This window comes from Podarcis erhardii (genome assembly GCF_964252035.2).
Source record: "Podarcis erhardii genome assembly, chromosome: 10".
Taxonomy (NCBI): domain Eukaryota; kingdom Metazoa; phylum Chordata; class Lepidosauria; order Squamata; family Lacertidae; genus Podarcis; species Podarcis erhardii.
In genome coordinates this window covers 49,949,436-49,969,494 of record NC_138500.1, presented here as the reverse complement: position 1 = coordinate 49,969,494, position 20,059 = coordinate 49,949,436, and the positions used below count along the sequence as shown (strand labels likewise).

General features: G+C 42.7%; 1 protein-coding gene and 1 long non-coding RNA gene across 3 annotated transcripts in view; one reads left to right on the top strand and one right to left on the bottom strand.

Moving 5' to 3' along the window:
* The first annotated feature begins 10 nt into the window (after nucleotides 1-10).
* Nucleotides 11-18,529, top strand: LOC309350873. Its single transcript, XR_014160540.1, has 2 exons — nucleotides 11-737; nucleotides 18,015-18,529. It is a non-coding gene; the product is annotated as an uncharacterized lncRNA (long non-coding RNA).
* The window catches only part of SLC38A1 (solute carrier family 38 member 1), a 41,432-nt gene continuing 38,784 nt past the window's right edge, over nucleotides 17,412-20,059 (bottom strand). For both annotated transcript variants that reach the window (XM_081878026.1, XM_081878027.1), the window contains one exon: nucleotides 17,412-19,940. In XM_081878026.1, the coding sequence (XP_081734152.1) occupies nucleotides 19,839-19,940 (102 nt within the window). In that variant the 3' untranslated portion in view covers nucleotides 17,412-19,838. The remainder of the gene's footprint in view (nucleotides 19,941-20,059) is intronic.

Genomic DNA, 20,059 nt, shown 5'->3' with positions numbered 1-20,059 from the left:
GTTGGTAGGTGGGGATTTAAGCGTGACGGCGCTCGCAGGCGCGCGGCGCTGTCTTGCCACCGAGACCCAAAGCAAGATAGGTCCCTGCCGCCACCCAGGGGCATTCTGGGAAGGTCCTCCAGGTCCCCAGCAGGGGAGGGCTGAAAGAGAACAGGAGTGAGGCGCATGCGCAAACGCTGTGACCATTTCTCTCTCTCAAAAAAAGAGCAGGCGCAAACGGGAGCATTACGTAATCCCGAATTAGAGATTTAGTTGAATCGTTTGGGGAAGTGGGCGCTAGTCTATATATATATAGAGAGAGAGAGAGAGAGGGAAAGAAAGACTAGCGGCAGAGTTCTTGCTCCGTCATGGTGTTCCCTGCGCAGGTGACTTTATTTTTTAAAGTTGCATTGTAGGCTGTTGATGCAAGTGGAGGCCTCTTGAAGGATTTGACAGTCCTCCCCTCCCACCCTGCTCAACAACAACAACAACAAATCTGGTTTTGGCTCCGTGGCAGTTGTGGCCGTTAACCGTGAGAAACGGGCTCACGCGAGACAGTTCACGTGACCGGGACACGTCACGGCGCCACCTCACGCGCGTCCATTCGGAAGCAAGCCCACCTGAGGGGGATGGCTCACCCCCAGATTATTGTGGGACTCCAGCTGCCATCAGCCCCCAGCAAAGGAGCCCACTCCTAGGGGCCGAGGTCCCTTTGCCCCCGCCACCAACATATTTGTGACGGCTGTCCTCCTCCCCAGGTGATAAAGTAAAGGTAAAGGGACCCCTGACCATTAGGTCCAGTCGTGGCCAACTGGGGTTGCAGCGCTCATCTCGCTTTACTGGCCGAGGGAGCCGGCGTACAGCTTCCAGGTCTTGTAGCCAGCATGACTAAGCCGCTTCTGGCGAACCAGAGCAGCGCACGGAAACGCCGTCTACCTTCCCGCCGGAGCGGTACCTATTTATCTACTTGCACTTTTGAGGTGCTTTCGAACTGCTGGGTTGGCAGGAGCAGGGACCGAGCAATGGGAGCTCACTCCGTCAAGGGGATTCGAACCACCGACCTTCTGATCGGCAAGTCCTAGGCTCTGTGGTTTAACCCACAGCGCCACCCGCGTCCAGATGATAAATATTGCCATTCAAATAGTGTGTGGGTGACCAGGTTTATTATGTGGGGCTGGGCTTACCTCCCCCCCCCCCATTTTATTAAAGTTGGCACCCGAGGCAGCCTCCACTGCGGTCACAGGTGATGGGAGTTTTAGTCCAAGGGCATCTGGTAGTTTACCCACCCACCCACCCACAGATATAGGATTGCAACCTTAAGAGGCTGCATGTCAAAATGTTCAGCTTCCGGGTTGCTGTATTCTGAAGAGCAAAAAAGAGCACATGTTTGCCAACTTTTACTTTTAACTATGGATCACTATATGATGAAAAAGAGGATGTGTCTTGGAAAAAGAGGGTGTACGGCAACCCTACATGATCTGCTCCTTAACTGGAATGGTGGGAGCAGCCCAATGGCAAAGTGCATGATTTGCATGCAGAAGGTCCCTGGCACCAGAACTTTAAAAGATTAGGAATATATTTTTATTTATTACATTTTTATAGCTCCCTTCATCAGTAGATCTCACGGTGGTTCACAGCATAAAAATACAGCAGGTGAGGTGACATATCTGCCCAGGTTTCTAGACTGAGAGCCAAAGCTTGCCCTGGCAAAGACGTAACCCATGGGTAGGTAAACTAAGGCCCAGCGGCCAGATCCGGCCCAATCGCCTTCTAAATCCGCCCTGCGGACGGTCCGGGAATCGGTGTGTTTTTACATGAGTAGAATGTGTGCTTTTATCTAAAATGAGTCTCTGGTTTATTTGTGGGGCATAGGAATTCATTTGTTTTTTCTCTCCAAAATATAGTCCAGCCTCCCACAAGGTCTGAAGAAGAGTTTGTCTTTGATATCCCACTTTTATCACTACCCGAAGGAGTCTCAAAGCGGCTAACATTCTCCTTTCCCTTCCTCCCCCACAACAAACACTCCGTGAGGTGAGTGGGGCTGAGAGACTTCAAAGAAGTGTGACTAGCCCAAGGTCACCCAGCAGCTGCATGTGGAGGAGCGGAGATGCGAACCCGGTTCACCAGATTATAAGTCTACCACTCTTAACCACTACACCATACACTGGCCCCCTGCTGAAAAAGTTTGCTGACCCCTGACGTAACCCATACCTACCATAGATATTTGTAATCAAGGTGTGAGGACTTCGTTTCTCACGCTGGCACCTGAGGAAGCCAGATTAGCATTGCCGCCTGCATGCAGCTGTATAGGATAAAATGGTGAGATTCTGATTGGTGCAAGGTCATCCAAGGAACTTCACAGCTGAGCTAAAGGATCCGAACCTGCATTTGCAAAACCTAATGCCCTCTGGTAGCCAATAAACCCTTGGGAGACCTTGCTTACAAGCTCGCAGTGCCCTCTGTTTCCCCATCCCTTGTCATCACAGAGCCCTCTGCCGCCTGCTGTTGTCCCAGCCTTACAACCTCGGCCTGCCTTTGCACACATACTTCCGCACAGAGTCCCCACATGGTCTAAGCCACCTCCTGCCACTGTGTTCCCAACTCCACTGGCTGTGGATTTCCACTGGATTTCTATTTGCTTTCTTATCCTAGGTCACTCAGTTCTTGCTACTTTGCTAGTAGTCTTGTGCTGAGCTGCCCTCCTTGCCCTCAGGCTTGAGTGCTCCCTCTCTCCTGCTCTTTTGTGCTCTGCTGGGGTTCCCTTTGTCTTGCAGGGGCTGCCTGAGTTTGGAGTCCCCTTGCTCTGGTCTGGCTTGACTGCACTTCCCATCCTCCTGGGTGATGTGATCCTGCAGCGGGGGCTGCTCCTGCCAAGCCTGCGAGGCTCTGCAACAAGAGTGCTGCAGGGTGACTCCTAGTGGCGTGAGACTGTATTCCCTGTCTCTCACCTTGCCAAAGCATGGCACAAGTTCCCCAGCCCTGCAGCAGAGGGTGCAGGCAGGGAGCCAGGAGTGAAGGTTGTGAGAAGTGATTTCCAGGTGTTGGCATGGCAAGCCAGCATAGTTCTCCCTCTCCACCAGGAGAGAAGAGACGGAGCATGTCCACACATATGCTTGGGGCCTGCAAGTGTTCAGCATCCATTGCTTGACGCCTGGGTGACCGCTTGGGAGTGAAGCTTGGGAAGGAAATGTCAGCAATAGCAGTGTTTGTTCCTGTGCTGAAGAAACAAACTTGCTCAAAAGCTGGTATTTTTTCCACCAAGTGCCCAGTGTTCATGCCCTTCCACAATAGTGCCCCCTCCTGGCGCTCAAAGTCCCCATAAGAAGTGTGTGTGGCATAGTTCCATGCCACGAGAGGCATCATGTGATTTGTGGCTGGTGCATTTGGGTTGATATCCTGCCAGTGCCATCTGTTGATTGGCCATGGGGCTCTGCTGCATATGGAGAGGAGCATGGGTGTGACTAGCAAGTGGGATGGGCCCCCAATTTTCTCACAGCCCTAGTCTATTGTTTTCTATGAAGTGGGGCCCTGTGCACCATGTCTTTTGATGGTATAGAACACTGGTCTTCAGCTGATGCATTGGGGCCCACAAGTGGGTCATGACCTGATTCAATGTGGGTGACAACAGGAGCGCTATCAACATCCAGCTATATGGTTAAATTTTAAGAAATGGGTCTCCAAATACATGTTTGGGTTAAAATGGGTTGTGGGTCTGAAAAGATTGAAGATGCTTAGTGCATCTTATATATATGTGGTCTGAAGTGGGTTTGGATGTGGTAGATTGCAGGCTTCTTCCCAGTATGTCCTGCCCCCATCCCAGGTCATCCCTTTTCTGGGATGTGGCAGGTGTGGCTCTTATGCACCAACCTGTCTGTGCGCAGGTGGATGGACTTCTGTTGATGGCAGAGGGGGATTTCTAAATGAGCTCCCCTCTTCTAGGGTGGGACCTGTGGCACCATTTCCTAAACTCCTTTGGCCCAGCTGATAGGGAGTTTGGATTGCACCAAAATTGACAATGACATTAAATGGCAAACTATGGAGTGATTTTTGAGAAGACCTCATTTATCAGGAGAATATCTAATATCAGGAGATAGCAGGTTTCTATTTTGCTTTGCACTTTTTTGGGGGGGGGGGTTCAGAATCTGTGGTGTCACTGGATAAATTATATAGGTTTTCATGGATGTTAATAACTGCTGCTCAGTAGTGCTGGATACATATAGCTGTGAAGGCTTGAGGACAAAAGCACACTCTTATTATTAACAAGCATGAATAATAGCTGTGAAGAAAAAGCTTTCCTGTGTTTAGGACAACAAGGAAACAGGATGTGAAATAATTATCTATGATTTATGTTATATTTATAAACTTGTGGAGGGGGGATGAGATAGTGTTAACTCCTCGGGAGACATTAGTCTCCCAACAAGAATGCAGATTGTCATTCAGGCACTAATCTGTGTCATGTTATTTGTACTGATTGTGCTGTCTCCTTGGGAATAGATGTCCTTGCCCTTCACGCCTTATATAAAATTGTTGTCCACTCAAAACACTTAAGATAAGGAGAATTATAACTGAGCAACCCTATATTCCAATGACAGAGTGTGTTTATATGAGGCGTGAGGACATATTCACCCATATCTTATGTCCACTCAGCCCAGGAAGGAAGGGGGAAACACAGTGTCCTGAAAATCTCAAAACACAAGAATGTATTATTTGGTTTGTTGGTTTATTTGTTTTATTATTACATTTATATCCCACCCATAGCTGTCAACTTTTCCCTTTTTTAACATTATACAGGAGGCAGCAACTAAAACCATCCCAATGAAAAGGAAATGCAAGAAAGCTGTCCAACGAGGCCCTACAAATAGCAGGGGAGAGAAGGCAAGCAAAATGCGAGGGAGATAGTGAAAGATACAGGAAATTGAATGCAGATTTCCAAAAAATAGCAAGGAGAGACAAGAAGGCCTTCTTAAATGAGCAATGCAAAGAAATAGAGGGAAACAATAGAATGGGAAAAACCAGAGATCTGTTCAAGAAAATTGGAGATATGAAAGGAACATTTCGTACAAAGATTACCATAATAAAAGACAAAAGTGGAAAGGACCTAACAGAAGCAGAAGACATCAAGAAGAGGTGGCAAGAATACACAGAGGAACTATACCAGAAAGAAATGGATGTCTTGTACACCCCAGGCAGTGTGGTTCCTGACCTTGAGCCAGACATCCTGGAGAGTGAAGTCAAATGGGCCTTAGAAAGCACTGCTAATAACAAGGCCAGTGGAAGTGATGACATTCCAGCTGAACTATTTAAAATTTTAAACGATGATGCTGTCAAGGTGCTACACTCAATATGCCAGCAAATCTGGAAAACTCAGCAGTGGCCAGAGGATTGGAGAAGATCAGTCTACATCCCAATCCCAAAGAAGGGCAGTGCCAAAGAATGCTCCAACTACCGCACAACTGCACTCATTTCACACGCTAGCAAGGTTATGCTTAAAATTCTACAAGGCAGGCTTAAGCAGTATGTGGACCGAGAACTCCCAGAAGTGCAAGCTCGATTTCGAAGGGGCAGAGGAACCAGAGACCAAATTGCAAACATGCGCTGGATTATGGAGAAAGCTAGAGAGTTCCAGAAAGACATCTACTTCTGCTTCATTGACTATGCAAAAGCCTTTGACTGTGTCAACCACAGCAAACTATGGCAAGTTCTTAAAGAAATGGGAGTGCCTGATCACCTCATCTATCTCCTGAGAAATCTCTATGTGGGACAAGAAGCTACAGTTAGAACTGGATATGGAACAACTGATTGGTTCAAAATTGGGAAAGGAGTACGGCAAGGCTGTATATTGTCTCCCTGGTTATTTAACTTATATGCAGAATTCATCATGCGAAAGGCTGGTCTGGATGAATCCCAAGCCGGAATTAAGATCGCCGGAAGAAATATCAACAACCTCAGATATGCAGATGACACAACCTTGATGGCAGAAAGTGAGGAGGAATTAAAGAACCTTTTAATGAGGGTGAAAGAGGAGAGCGCAAAATATGGTCTGAAACTCAACATCAAAAAAACGAAGATCATGGCCACTGGTCCCATCACCTCCTGGCAAATAGAAGGCGAAGAAATGGAGGCAGTGAGAGATTTTACTTTCTTGGGCTCCATGATCACTGCAGATGATGACAGCAGTCACGAAATTAAAAGACGCCTGCTCCTTGGGAGAAAGGCGATGGCAAACCTAGACAGCATCTTAAAAAGCAGAGACATCACCTTGCCAACAAAGGTCCGTATAGTTAAAGCCATGGTTTTCCCAGTAGTGATGTATGGAAGTGAGAGCTGGACCATCAAGAAGGCTGATTGCCGAAGAATTGATGCTTTTGAATTATGGTGCTGGAGGAGACTCTTGAGAGTCCCATGGACTGCAAGAAGATCAAACATATCCATTCTTAAGGAAATCAGCCCTGAGTGCTCACTGGAAGGACAGATCGTGAAGTTGAGGCTCTAATACTTTGGCCACCTCATGAGAAGAGAAGACTCCCTGGAAAAGACCCTGATGTTGGGAAAGATGGAGGGCACAAGCAGAAGGGGGCGACAGAGGACAAGATGGTTGGACAGTGTTCTCGAAGCTACAAACATGAGCCTGACCAAACTGCGGGAGGCGGTGGAAGACAGGAGTGCCTGGCGTGCTCTGGTCCATGGGGTCACGAAGAGTTGGACACGACTAAACGACTAAACAACAACAAACAACAAGATAAAGTTGAGACAATGAAAATGAAAATAAAATGTCTGTGTATGCTACACACTGGAAAATTTTCTGGCTCCACTGGGATAAAAGAAACATTCAGTACTTTGCTAGTTGGATATATATCCTTATTTTATTGTGGTCTCTTGTTCAGTGAAATTTCTTATGTGATTTTCACACTGTAGAATCCTGAAGCTCTGTTGCAGAAATGCTGCCACAAGATGGCAGTACATCACACCATTAATAAGATATTTTGTATGGGGTTCTCTCTTACAAACCTGTCAACTGTGAATGACAAACATATTTAAAATTTAGTGAGAGCGTAAGTTTGTGGGTCATAAAATCTTCTTGGCATGGGTTGGACCAACTCATGTGCCAAAACAGTGTCACAAAATATGATACTGCTCCATAGAAAGAGGGTTATTCTTGTTTGCAGTCAGAGATGCTACGTGTTTAGAAATGGGCTATAATCAATGTAAGCCAGTTAATGAAACTATTTAGCCAAATTCTGCATTTAAAAGCCAAGGGGAAAACCTAGCCAAAGATTTCAGCAGGCATCAAAAATAGTACAACTAAGCTGCCTGCCTAATATTAATAGACTTATTATCTAAGCTCACTGTAACTGCAGAGATTCTTCACACCTTTCTGAAGCTCCAAAATGAGCACAGCTGGAAATTAAATTGATTACTATTTAATGACACAATGCACATCTGTGTATTATATCAGGGCTATTTCTTTAAATTCTACCATATCCTGCTTACTTTAGCTGCTTCCTTTCTGGAATGTCTATGTGTGCATTGTTACAGATATAAAGACTGCTATATTATTTCACACCGGGGCCACCATTTGAATGAAAAGCTATGCAGTGTAACTATATATATATATGAAAAAGAGGCAAATCAAGTGATAACTAGCATGACTTCATTTTCCATTGAATGGCAATTTTATTTGGGATGGGGGGGGGGGAGACACAAGACGGTTGGTTAGTGCAGATTCATACAACTTCTTTCACACAACCCCAAAATGGCCACTGAGAGAGGGGAATTCTACCTAAGGGGTTAAACATACAACGGAATACCCCACAGACTTTGGATGCAAGGATGTATTTAAGGCTGTGTATAATTCACCCTTATGACTGCTTAGTGTGTGTGTTTATGCTGGAGGCGAGGTTTGAATTAGGGAATCTCATTGCCCACAGACAACATGCTGCACCATTTCTACAAGTAGTCAGATTGTAGCAGTGTCAGGTTGCTACATCACTTTCTCTGGAGCTCTTATTAGATTACACTGGTACCTCGGGTTAAGAACTTAATTCGTTCCAGAGGTCCGTTCTTAACCTGAAACTGCTCTTAACCTGAAGCACCACTTTAGCTAATGGGGCTTCCCGCTGCTGCCGTGCCGCTGGAGCCCATTTCTGTTCTTATCCTGAAGCAAATTTCTTAACCTGAAGCACTATTTCTGGGTTAGCTGAGTGTGTAACCTGAAGCATATGTAACCTGAGGTACCACTGGAATTGTAAAACAGTCATGAAAAAACTTTAAATGAGTTTGGTCCTATTTTCTGATTAATTGTCATGGATATAAGTGAAACTCTAAACTACCGTGTAGCTTCTTATTTACATTTCCCCAAGATAACCTTTGTTTGGCTGATGTGAAAAGAAAGCTTTTCTTTTTTAAAAAATGCCAAGGAGGATGTTGCAATAAAGCAAATAATGTTTCCCGCTTATGTCAATATCTCTGGATCTTACTGCGTCAGATGGGAACATTTTGGATTACCTTCTTGCATGAAGAACATGGCCCTATAGCATGGGTAGGCAAACTAAGGCCCGGGGGTCGGATCTGGCCCAATCGCCTTCTAAATTCGACCCGCGGACGGTCCGGGAATCAGTGTGTTTTTACATGAGTAGAATGTGACTTTTTATTTAAAATGCATCTCTGGGTTATTTGTGGGGCATAGGAATTTGTTCACCCCCCAAAAAAGTATAGTCCGTCCCCCCACAAGGTCTGAGGGACAGTGGACTGGCCGCCTGCTGAAAAAATTTGCTGACCCCTGCCAGAAGCATGCCAGTTAATTGCTCACTGAGATCAAAGTCCAACAATAATCAGTTTATCATGTTTCCTGAGAATTTGCTTATTAATTTAAATGAGAGCAGCCCAGCTTTCTTAAGAAACCTGCTGGAAGGTTATCCAAAGAAAATAAACTGCTCCCACCATTTTGAATGCAGACTAATAGTGCATTCCTATACATATCTACTCAGAAGTTAGACCCAATGAGTTCAATGGGACTTACTCCCAGATACAGCTATATGGGATTGTAGCCTAAGGGCCCTTCCAGACAGCATTTTTATTGCTTATGATGCTACTGTAAGCTACAGATTATGAGGGGCCCCTAAGTAAAACAATTTTCTAAATCAATTTTTACATAATTGCTTAAAAATAAAGGAAACAAGGAAAACAGACTTTAAACAAGACATGATCATTCTGAGATGATAAAAATATACTTAATGGCTACACAATTGTTACATTGTGGTCATATATCTGCAAAGAAATAACTATAATTTGTATCAACATTTCATTAGGCCTGTCCATAAGCTTCCAAACATCACTGGTGGCAAGTGAGACCCAGTTCAGGTCGAGTGCAGACTGCACAGTGTTTGTTGCAAAATATATGTTTTAGCTAGATGATTAGTTTTTAGTTGCATCCTTCCCTACATACCAGTATATATTTGCATATAAAACGTTTTTCCTATTTTCATTATCCTTTCTGCTATACTTTTTTTTTTTTTTTACCAAACCAGCACTGATGAAACAGCAGGCTATGTGATATTTAACATGTATGGATTTCTTGGCTCAGTTCTTTAATAAGATGTAACAACAAAGTTCTGCACAACACATTTATACAGTAGAGTGATGTGACCAGAATGCTGTTAAATAACTTTGGAGAGCAAATATTAGAAATGTTTGACATATTCCGTCCCTTCTTTTGGCAAAGGGCAAGTTTGTTCTTCTAGAGAAGTGAACATTTCCTACCTGGAGTTCATGTTGCAGTTTACTCATTGCAATTAAAGGATGTAGTTTGACGTATGTAATGACGCCTGTTCAGTTACCCCAAAGATATCAATATACACAACATAATTTGTCTCTAGGAAGAGAGCAAACAATACTCAAGTTCTTATCTAATACTGTTACAACTGAAAAGCTATTGCAGCTGCTTTTTTTAGAAACCGCAACTCGCGGGGGGGGGGAGTAATGAACCATTGGGAAAATAAATATAACAACACTAGAATTCAGATATCCTTAGTCACACATGAGGAAATTGTTGGGCTACTAAAAGAGAAACCGAGTTAGTGATTGTTCCATGATGCTTAAGGCTAGAACTCAATGTAATGATATATTTGTCTATATCAGGCTTCCACCATCTAGTGCCTTTCAGGTGCTTCAAGACTAAAACTCTAACCAACCTTGACCATTGGCCATTATGGCTGGAGAAGATGGGAGTCCTAGATCCAAACATCTGAAGGACACTGGGTTGAGTAAGGCTGATCTGTATAGCAAAAAATGTATGGGAAAACTTTGCTAGCCTATCTACTCACCATCAGCAGGCGAGATTTGTTTCCATGGAAGCAAAGTTATTTCCCTGCACTCAATCAGACATAGAACAGCAGCTCTTGCAGTCAAAATAGCTTTGCAGACAAATAAATGAACTTCGTTAACTTTGCCGGAATAACCATTTAGACATTTCACCAGAATAAATTCTCAGCCTCATGAGGCCTAAGATGCTACCTAAGATGATGTTCTTATTTTTTATATGCATTTTTTTATGTTTGCTGCTCACTGTGGGCTATGTTCAGAGAGGCAGAATACAAATGATTTTATAAAATGAAAAGCAACAAAGAAGAAAATTCTGCCTTTATAGGCTTAGAGGAAGCATAGAGCCTCATGACTTACTAAGTAAGGGGAGAAAATCCATTTTAAGACTTGCAAAGTCTAATTAAAGATTGGCATTGGATGGGAGAATGCTTTTCGTTACACTCTTGTGGTGAAGAAAACTAGAAGACAAATGTGAATTTTGCGTCATTGAAACACAGCCTCAATGAAAGCAGAAGTCCATGAAAAATAGGGCATTGCTCCAGTGAATCATCTCTGCTAACCTAAACACTGCTTTAGGAAGCCATCCACAATGTACTAATTAGAATAGATGAGGTAATCAGCACTCCACCCAATCAAAGTAAACAACAACAAAAATGGCTGGAAGGGGGAAATTAATCAAAGTGGATATCATCCATTTCAGCAGTCTACTTTGAAAAGTCTTGGTTAAACAAAGCTTTGAAAGGCTGCATTTGTGAAGGGGTGGGAGAAACCAGTTCTTTACGGTTATTGCACATCACCAATGAACTTTCACAAACAAGAATAAATGCAAGGAGTTCTACCTCATAGCACAATTCAAACCACATATTCAGAAGTAAGTCTGACTACATTTCATGGGACTTTCTCCCAGGAGTTAAGACTATAGCTTCAGTGATAAAATTAAAAATGTTTGGAAAGATTGGTCCATTAATATGTCCATTTGTCCACATATTTACCTTTAAATTGTCCTTCGGATCAGAATTATGGCTTCAGAGCTATGGGAATATGCCTAGATATTCCCCGTAGAAAATTCATTGTTCAGCCCCATTACCTTCTTGGAACTGTCAATCAGAATCTGAGAATCTTTAGGACAGTGTTTCCCAACCTTGGGCCTCCAGCTGTTTTTGAACTACAACTCCCATCATCCCTGACTAGCAAGACCAGTGGCAAGGGATGATGGGAATTGTAGTCCAAAAACAGCTGGAGGCCCAAGGTTGGGAAACACTGCTTTAGGAAGCTGACAGACTTGCCTCTTGAGGCTGACATGGAACTAGATAAGGCTTTTCCTATATGAAGATACCCTTTCTTTAAGGGGAAGGGCAACAGATCAGAAGGTCCTAGTTTCAATCCTTTCAGGTAGGACTGGGAGAAAATCTGTCTAAAATCCTGGAGAGCTGGTGCCAGTCAGAGGGCCACCAGCCAGTTCCTTTAAGCTGTAATCCTGTACACCAGGGGTAGGGAACCTGTGGTTTTCTGAATATTGTTGGACTTCCAATTTCCATCAGTCTCTGCCAGCATAACCAATAGTCAGAGATAAGAAGAGCTATAGCGCAACAAAATCCACAGAGCCATGGTTTAGCACATTCGCCAGAGAACAAGCCCCATTGAACTAAATGGGATGTACTTATGCATAGATATGTTTAGGATCATGCTGTTAGTGACTGTTTTTAAGCAATGGGGAGGGGAGGTGGGGTATGTTTTGGTTAAAACTGATGGGAGCAGGGCTGAGGAGAGCTGGAGGATTTAATTATCTACCTTTCTCCCACAATTAAAACTGTTTATTGTTTGCAAGCGTATGCAACCACTGGGCACCTTTGAATATCTAAATAACTTGTGCACCAACACTGAGATGTCAATGATCTTGTGTATCAGTTTTCTCTTATTATCGTCATTTTTGTAGGTGAGTCCTATTGGTTGTACTACTGGTGGCAGTGCCACTGGATGGAGGGAGGAGAGGCAGGCAGGCAGGACCTACTAGACAGCCTGGGACTCAGGAGCTGCCCAAATATGATGCCAGGCCAGCTAAAATGAAGGCTGAAGTTTCAGAATAGCAAACCTGATCAAAGATTCCCAGAGGAGGAGCCATAAAAGCTTCATCTGAGCAGACAGCAATTCCTGTCATCTCAAACACCCCCTGGAATACAAAGACCTTAGTCACCATCCTAAAGGTTGCAGATGACCAGTTGTTGATCTGCCATCATACATCATATCCTTCCTGGATACCTGGTTTGTTATCCATTTCAGAGCTGGTTCAGGATGAAGGTTAAACTTGACAAAACTGTGCAGCATACATTTCCTGCATTTTCCTTCTTGACCAAGGCAGAGAACCATAGCAATACTGCTACTTCAGCTTCTCCAACTGAAGCTCTGTTTTGAAGCTAACGCTCTCGTTGGTCAACATGAGGGCAGTATCTGGGATGTGTCAAGTCACCTTGCTCCCTGCTTTTCATTAAAACAGCATTCAGCAAAGCACTTTTGTGTACAGCTGTGTGAGTGAAGACCCAATTATTGTAGACCAGACTTCCACAACCTGTTCCCTTCTAGACATTTTGGACTACAACTCCCGCTGGGTATGATGGGACTTGTAGTCCAAAATGTCTACAAGACAACAGGCTGCTACTACAAATGGTTGCACTTTTCTTTCAAAGACTAGGTGTTGTGTCCTCACTCCCATGTTGACGAACACTAGGGCATTAACACTCAAAGTGTGGTTAATGGATCTAAATCTTCTCTTAAAATTAATGCATCTAATTGTTTCAGACCATACTTTTATATTTAAAAATTATACTGAAAACAGAAAATTCCAGAATTACATTGTTTTTATTACACAGATCACCATTTACATGTATATCATTAAATATGAACAGCACAGATAACAATGACACAGAAGCCAGAGGAAAATGTTTCTAATAGTATTTTTTTAATAACCTGAGTGGACACCACTCAGCTTAAAACATAGCTTAGGACTTTAGAAAACTGGTTTAATGTAAACAATGTACATTCAGTTCTTAATGGGATATTTTTCACTTTTTAAACCAAATTTGTTGGATTATCTGCAGCACTAGAGAATAAACAATACAGTAATTTAAAAAGCAAGAGCTTACATACCCCCACCCCTACATTTGATATTTGTGCTCGTTTGAAAATTGTGCTGCTTCAGGTCCTGCCATTTCATACTCACAAAATAAGCCTGGTAAATGTATAACGATCCATTGGAAATCAGTAGGACAACACTGAAATACTGAATAACAAGGTACTCCAGCTTTAAAAATATGTTACGTAAGATATTTGTGACCACAATTTTAATTTACCATATTTTTCGCTCTGTAAGACGCACCAGACCACAAGATGCACCTAGTTTTTGGAGGAGGAAAACAAGAGAAAAAATATCCTGAATCTCAGAAGCCAGAACAGCAAGAGGGATCGCTGCACAGTGAAAGCAGCAATCTCCCTCTTGCTGTTCTGGCTTCTGAGATAGCTGCACAGCCTGCATTCGCTCCATAACACACACACACATTTCCCCTTACTTTTTAGGAGGGAAAAAGTGAGTCTTATAGAGCAAAAAATATGGTAAATGAAGGACCAATTCAGCTGGTAAGATTCATCGCTGTGCTGAGAGCACACAGTCAGCTTGCCACATAGCACAGTTCTACTTAAGGCCCGGCTTATGTCCCAGCAAACAGACCGAACAAACAATCAATGCTGCTAGCAAAATGGCCTTCAGTGCTTCTTTGAACTATCTTTGACAAAACTGATCCTACTTGTAGGCTGTGATTCAGAGCTTTTTTGGGTGGGCACAAGCGACAATAAAGAAATGCCACTCCCTGCCCCTGCAACTCATTTGCCCTCAAAATAGTGTACTGAACCCAGTGCCAGATTAATAAGCAGTGTTGACATTTTACTGTATTTTTCACTCTATAAGACGCACTAGACCACAAGACGCACCTAGTTTTTGGAGGAGGAAAACAAGAAAAAAAATATTCTGAATCTCAGAAGCCAAAACAGCAAGAGGGATCGCGACGCAGTGAAAGCAGCAATCCCACTTGCTGTTCTGGCTTCTGGGATAGCTGCGCAGCCTGCACTCGCTCCATAAGACGCACACACATTTCCCCTTACTTTTTAGGAGGGAAAAAGTGAGTCTTATAGAGCAAAAAATACAGTATATAAAATCGCCTGCTCTGTACAGGGGCTGCCTTCACACCCACCTACCCACCCTGCTACTTCTTATGGTGTCTTTAGAATTTCATCATTTGAGGATCCTTTAGTATTCCAGCTTAGTGGTTGCACTGTTGGCCACAAATCACTACGCAACATGGAAGTTTTTCCATTTGCATCCGTTGCTGTTAATATCCTTTGTTTGTTTCTTATACAAGAGCATTTAAAATGGGAGTCTGGTCAACAGCAGAACTTGATGGATTCCACTCAAGCATCCTGATTTGAAGATCTATTGTGGTTGAGTCTGCAAGCAGCCCCCCTTCCCAATGTATAGCTAAGGTGTCTAGTGGGGACTGGAAATGTTGTATGTAGGAGATGGATGAACCACAAGCGCACGGGTGGACCGCATGCATATTGCTTCAGGTTCACTTCTAATTGAAGGATCTCAAGCAGCAGAGGAAAACCTCAACCTTGTACTTTGTGGAACGGCTGCCAGTTTGGAGCAGACAGAAATGGGTAAACATGGGCCAATGGTTTGAGCCAATATAAGGTAGTTTCTTTCTTTATGGACACATCTAAGCACACATGAAGCTCTGTATCACAGCATAGATTCATAGAAGGTTAGAGGGCACTGCAAAAGAATTACATTTTACATTTTACTTCCAGTTAACAAAGAGAAATATATGGCAGATAGTAGCAAAGTATGGCAGTTCATTGAGTTGTGCTCTTAGAAATGTGTTACAGTAAACAATACCATTATATAAGCTTAGGATTTGCTTTAGGCAACTTCATTACATGGTAGAATAGAACTGGACAGAGTAAAAGTGGGAGAGGACAAATTCAGTGAAGTCGAGAGCTAAGGCTTTGATGCTACTATTCAGATTTGGCTACAAACACTTTTTTTGTTTTTTAAATAACTCTTATGGACAGACTACCTCAGCACTTTCATTTTACGGAATACACAACTGCAAAAATAGAAGCATCCTATTTATTTACAATATATATATATACATACACAAATGAAACGTTTCCTACAATACAACACAACTGCATAGATTCTTTTTGTTGCTGCTGCTGTTTTTAAAAAATCAGACTTAGGGGATATATGTACAGCATGTGAGTATCAAGGTCCTGCCAGCCCTGTGTTTGACAAAGGCATTCAATGTTATCATCACATTTGATAACAGAAGGCCTTACATTGAGAAACAACGGGCACATTCAGTTTTGTGTTATTGTTTTTTTTAAAAAAACCAAAACAAAAGGAAATGCTTTCCTGATGCCAAGCACTCTCAGGAATGCTCACTTCCGAATAAAGAAAGATCCCTGGACAGAGGAGATCTGAGAGGTTTTATAAAAACCCACCTAAGCCAATACATTCTACTGTGATATTGTCCAAAGTTCAGAAAGAAGTTTGTGGAACTGGGGGACCAAGGAAAGGCATATGCAATATCCTTGTCTGTGTTTCATCCGGATTGTATTTGGTTGTCAAGCAATATTGCAACGTTATATGCAATGCAACGGGGAGCAAGTTTTGCTACCCATTGCTTTCCCCCTCCCTTTCTCTCCCCAACCCCAGGGACAAATTATTGTGATGGGGAAACATGACATTCCTGCAACAGACATACTGCCGGGGATGAGGGGAGGTATTTGGATCCTCTACAGCAATTGTACATGTACTGTGCTTTATCAGCTATGGTTGGAAAAGACCTTTATAGCCAGCTATTAAGCTCCTGCTAAATCAGTCCAATGTCCCACCTAGTCTAGCATCCTGTTTGCCATTAGAGGCCTTCAGGAGATCGTCCCAGCAGGTACTGAAGGGCACCAGCTCTCTCTTGCCCTTCAATGATTTGCATTCCCTGTCTTGGAACATGGAGCTTCTGCTTTGTAATCATGGCTAGCAGCTGTTGATAGACTTACATTCCATGATTCCCCCCCCATCCCCTTTTAAAACAATTCAAGTTAATAAAAACAGAGCTCCTAGTCAATATCAACATGCACAAAAGAAAGGATAGGGAAGGAGTAAATTGAGGCTGGTGTAGAAAACCAAAAAGCTGGAACTGTGACCTAAAAAAATCAATTATGCTGTAGCTTTAATTAGAATTCATCATCATCAAGATAGCCTGGGCAATGAATTAATGGCTTGGATGTTGTGGCTTTGCTTGAAATGTGCTACACCACTGCCAAAATTAGTTATTCCTAAACTGAGGGGAACCGACTATCATTTAATGTTGACAATGTTCCTGTGAATCTCATCTCAAGACCCTGAGAGTTACCCCATCCCTAACACCTTGTGTACTTATTATTCTCCATTATTCATCCATTTGGTAATTTATTTGCAAGCGTATCACAATATTACGGTGAATCCCAAGAGTCTCTAGGAATCACCAGGCCATTTTACATCAGTGTTGAAGACAAAAACAAAACCTAGTACACAGTTTTATGTGTCAGTTTGAACCCAACAGCAACTTGCTTTTTTGTACCATCCTTCAAAATAGTCTAATGGACAAAATGCTGGACTTGAATTGGAGACCTAAGTCCAAATTCTTGCTCAGCCATGAACAATTCATTCCCTCCCCTGGCCTCCACTCTGCAATAGGGAACTCTTAACTGACCTACTTCATAATGTGGTTTTGCAGATGAACAAGATGCTATCTATAAAGCACTTTGCAGAAATGATAAATAATATCACATTCTAAAGTCCTAGGCATTCCGAAAAGAGGCAAAACATTTATAAAAGCAGTTATGAAATAGTACTATGAAATATGTACAGTTTATCATGAGTTTTGGTTTTAAAAATATACAGGTGGGCTGAATATCAGTAGGATAATTGTCCCAGAGCCTGAACTGGATAAAACAAACACTGATTGATCCAAAGGGTGGATAACTGTGATCCAGAAATTTTCATTGCAGAACACCTCAAATGCAATTATAATGATTTTATTTTATTTTTTAAAGAAGAAATACAGGTGTCTATATTGGATAACAGGCACTGCAGTAATTCAGGGTACAACCAAGAGAGCACGCACATACACACAGGCATACCTGTCATTGTTTTCTTTTCTTTTTTAATGGACCACAGATCCTTCTACTCAATAGAAGGCTAGTCTCTTGAGTTTCAGGAGCAGCTTAACAGGCAGTGTGGGGGTATCTGTGTATGCGGAAAGATCATCCTGTGACCCTTCAGACTGAAGACAGTTACAGCTTTCTGTATTCTGTGGACAATGGCTGGAGAACAAAGTCTCCCCAGTTTCTCTGTCATGTTACATTTAATTGCTTGAGGTGGTTTTCAAACTGTATTTCCTTACAAGGCACTGAGATGGAACTTATTACTTCCTCAGTAGTTCTTTTACTATTTCTCAGCCTTGCTGGTACACTCTCCTTTTAGCTTTATGTTCTTGTGGGGTGGGTGGGCGTGTAGTGTGTAGAAAACTAAACATTTGAATTTACAAATATCACTATGGCACCAAGGAGATTTATCTGTCATACACTTCAATCACCCCTGAACCTGCTTGCTTTCATTTCAGTGCCTGAAAGCTTCAATCCAAGTGATACTGTTATCAATGCAATCTAGAAAACGGGGCACAGCTTTTTGGAGAAATACTCAAGAGCTTTTAAATCTACAAAGAGTTTAAGTTTAAAGATGAGACTGGGTCTGAAAAAGTCGAAGGCTGCTGATACAGATTCTAATTCCCATAGAGCCTGTCATCAGAACAGAGGCTGAATGGGGTTGGATACAGGTGATCAATTCCTGCACATCTTCACTTGATATGTGGTAAGAGTCTCCTTATCATTTGAAAGGACAACATGCATCATATATGCAAACCGCTAACTTTCCAGTTGGTAAATGGTTGCCTACATCCACTCTGTTTAAGCAGTGGCTTCTCACCCAACTCTTCTCCCTCGTCAGGCTGAGAGAGATTTCCCTGCCTCCACTGTAAGGTTCATGGGTGGGGGGGATACAGCCAAGTGAACTTTATAACCCTGTGGAGCCTGGCTGCCTGCTACACTATAGCATACACACCCACCACACAAACTCAAATGCAAACCAGGAAATACACACGCAAGAATTTCTAACACAATACGCAAAAGCTACCAAGGGCTGGCAGTTAAGATGTCTGTCTGTGACCTCCACTGCAATCCTTCATAGTGTTCTGGTGATAGCTGCCTTCACCAATGGCAAATTTCAGAGGGAACAGGGTCTGCTCTGTTCACCTGAAAGCTTGCCGTAGCTCTGCATGCTCACTTTTCAGTGGTCGGCCTGAGGTCCATTTTCTGAAGTTCCATCAGGGCTTTTATTTGTGGCATTGCTTTCAAATGATTGTCAGACCACTTATTTAGCTGAGACAAACACCTGTTCTGAGTCTGTTCATGTTCAGCTTCATAACCATTTGTGATTCAGAAGTGTATCCTGCTTTTAAACTCCTGGGCCAAAGCCTAGGCAAATCTTCCCTTCTTTTCTAGGACATCCTTCCAGCAGTTCACCAGACCAGACTGAGTGCTCCGCAGCTCCAGACTGAAATCAACAGTTCTATAATTGGCAGCAATCAACCTTATGAATTTATTCACATCTCCAGGGGACAACTATCTGAACACAAACCATTTCTTTAAAAATAAACCAAACATGCATACATGGAACTCACAAACTGAGTGTGCAAAAGACAACTTCTGGTAGGGATGATCTACTAAGGCTTAATAGTGTACAGGCTTTGTTCACAGATACCAAAGACCCTATAGATTACGTACATATGTGACCTAATGGTAGATTATCTATCCACTAAGCACACTGCTGGACAAGAACAATCAGATAGAGGTACACTTATCTCCAGGAAGTGGGCTATAGTTTGATCAAGGCTGGTTAACTGATTGTAGTTGAAAACAAATTGACATATTAATTTGCATGTATATAACCTCAATTATTTTAGTGTCAGTTACCACACACAGAACACCAGTAACCAATGGACAAATCTATGAGTATGCAAAATTGTACTGTCCACCACCATAAACTTAATACTGATCCAGTAGCTTGTGGGAACATGAAGGATAACATTTAAAATAAGGTAACATAAAATGATTGGGTTGTAGCCAATCTTTGTCCTATTCAGAGTAGACCAACTGAAATCAATGGGCATGACTAACTTGTATCCATTAATTTCAGTGAGACTACTCTTGAGTAATATTTAGTTGGCTGCAACCCACAGTAGAACATTGCATCCTACTGGTATTCCGTTGTTTTCAGTTCATGAAGGATACTCACAAAGAGTGGATGGGCATATTAACAAAATGGGACAATAATGATTTTGGTGTGAGTAGCAAAATGGAAATGTATTCTTCTTAATGTCCCAATAACTTCAGTGGCCTTCAGCAGTGTCTCCTGAATGCACCCAGTCATAGATGACGAGAGGAATGCTCACCAGGGAAAACATTACTCCTAATGCCAAAAAGAGAGAGGCCTAGAACCAAAAGGGGAAAAGTAGTTCAGCTAGCAGAACTTATTTTCATAAACAGGTTAACCAAGTGAGAATGTTCATCAAAGCCAAGCAGAAATATTTTATGCTCTTGGAGGACTAGT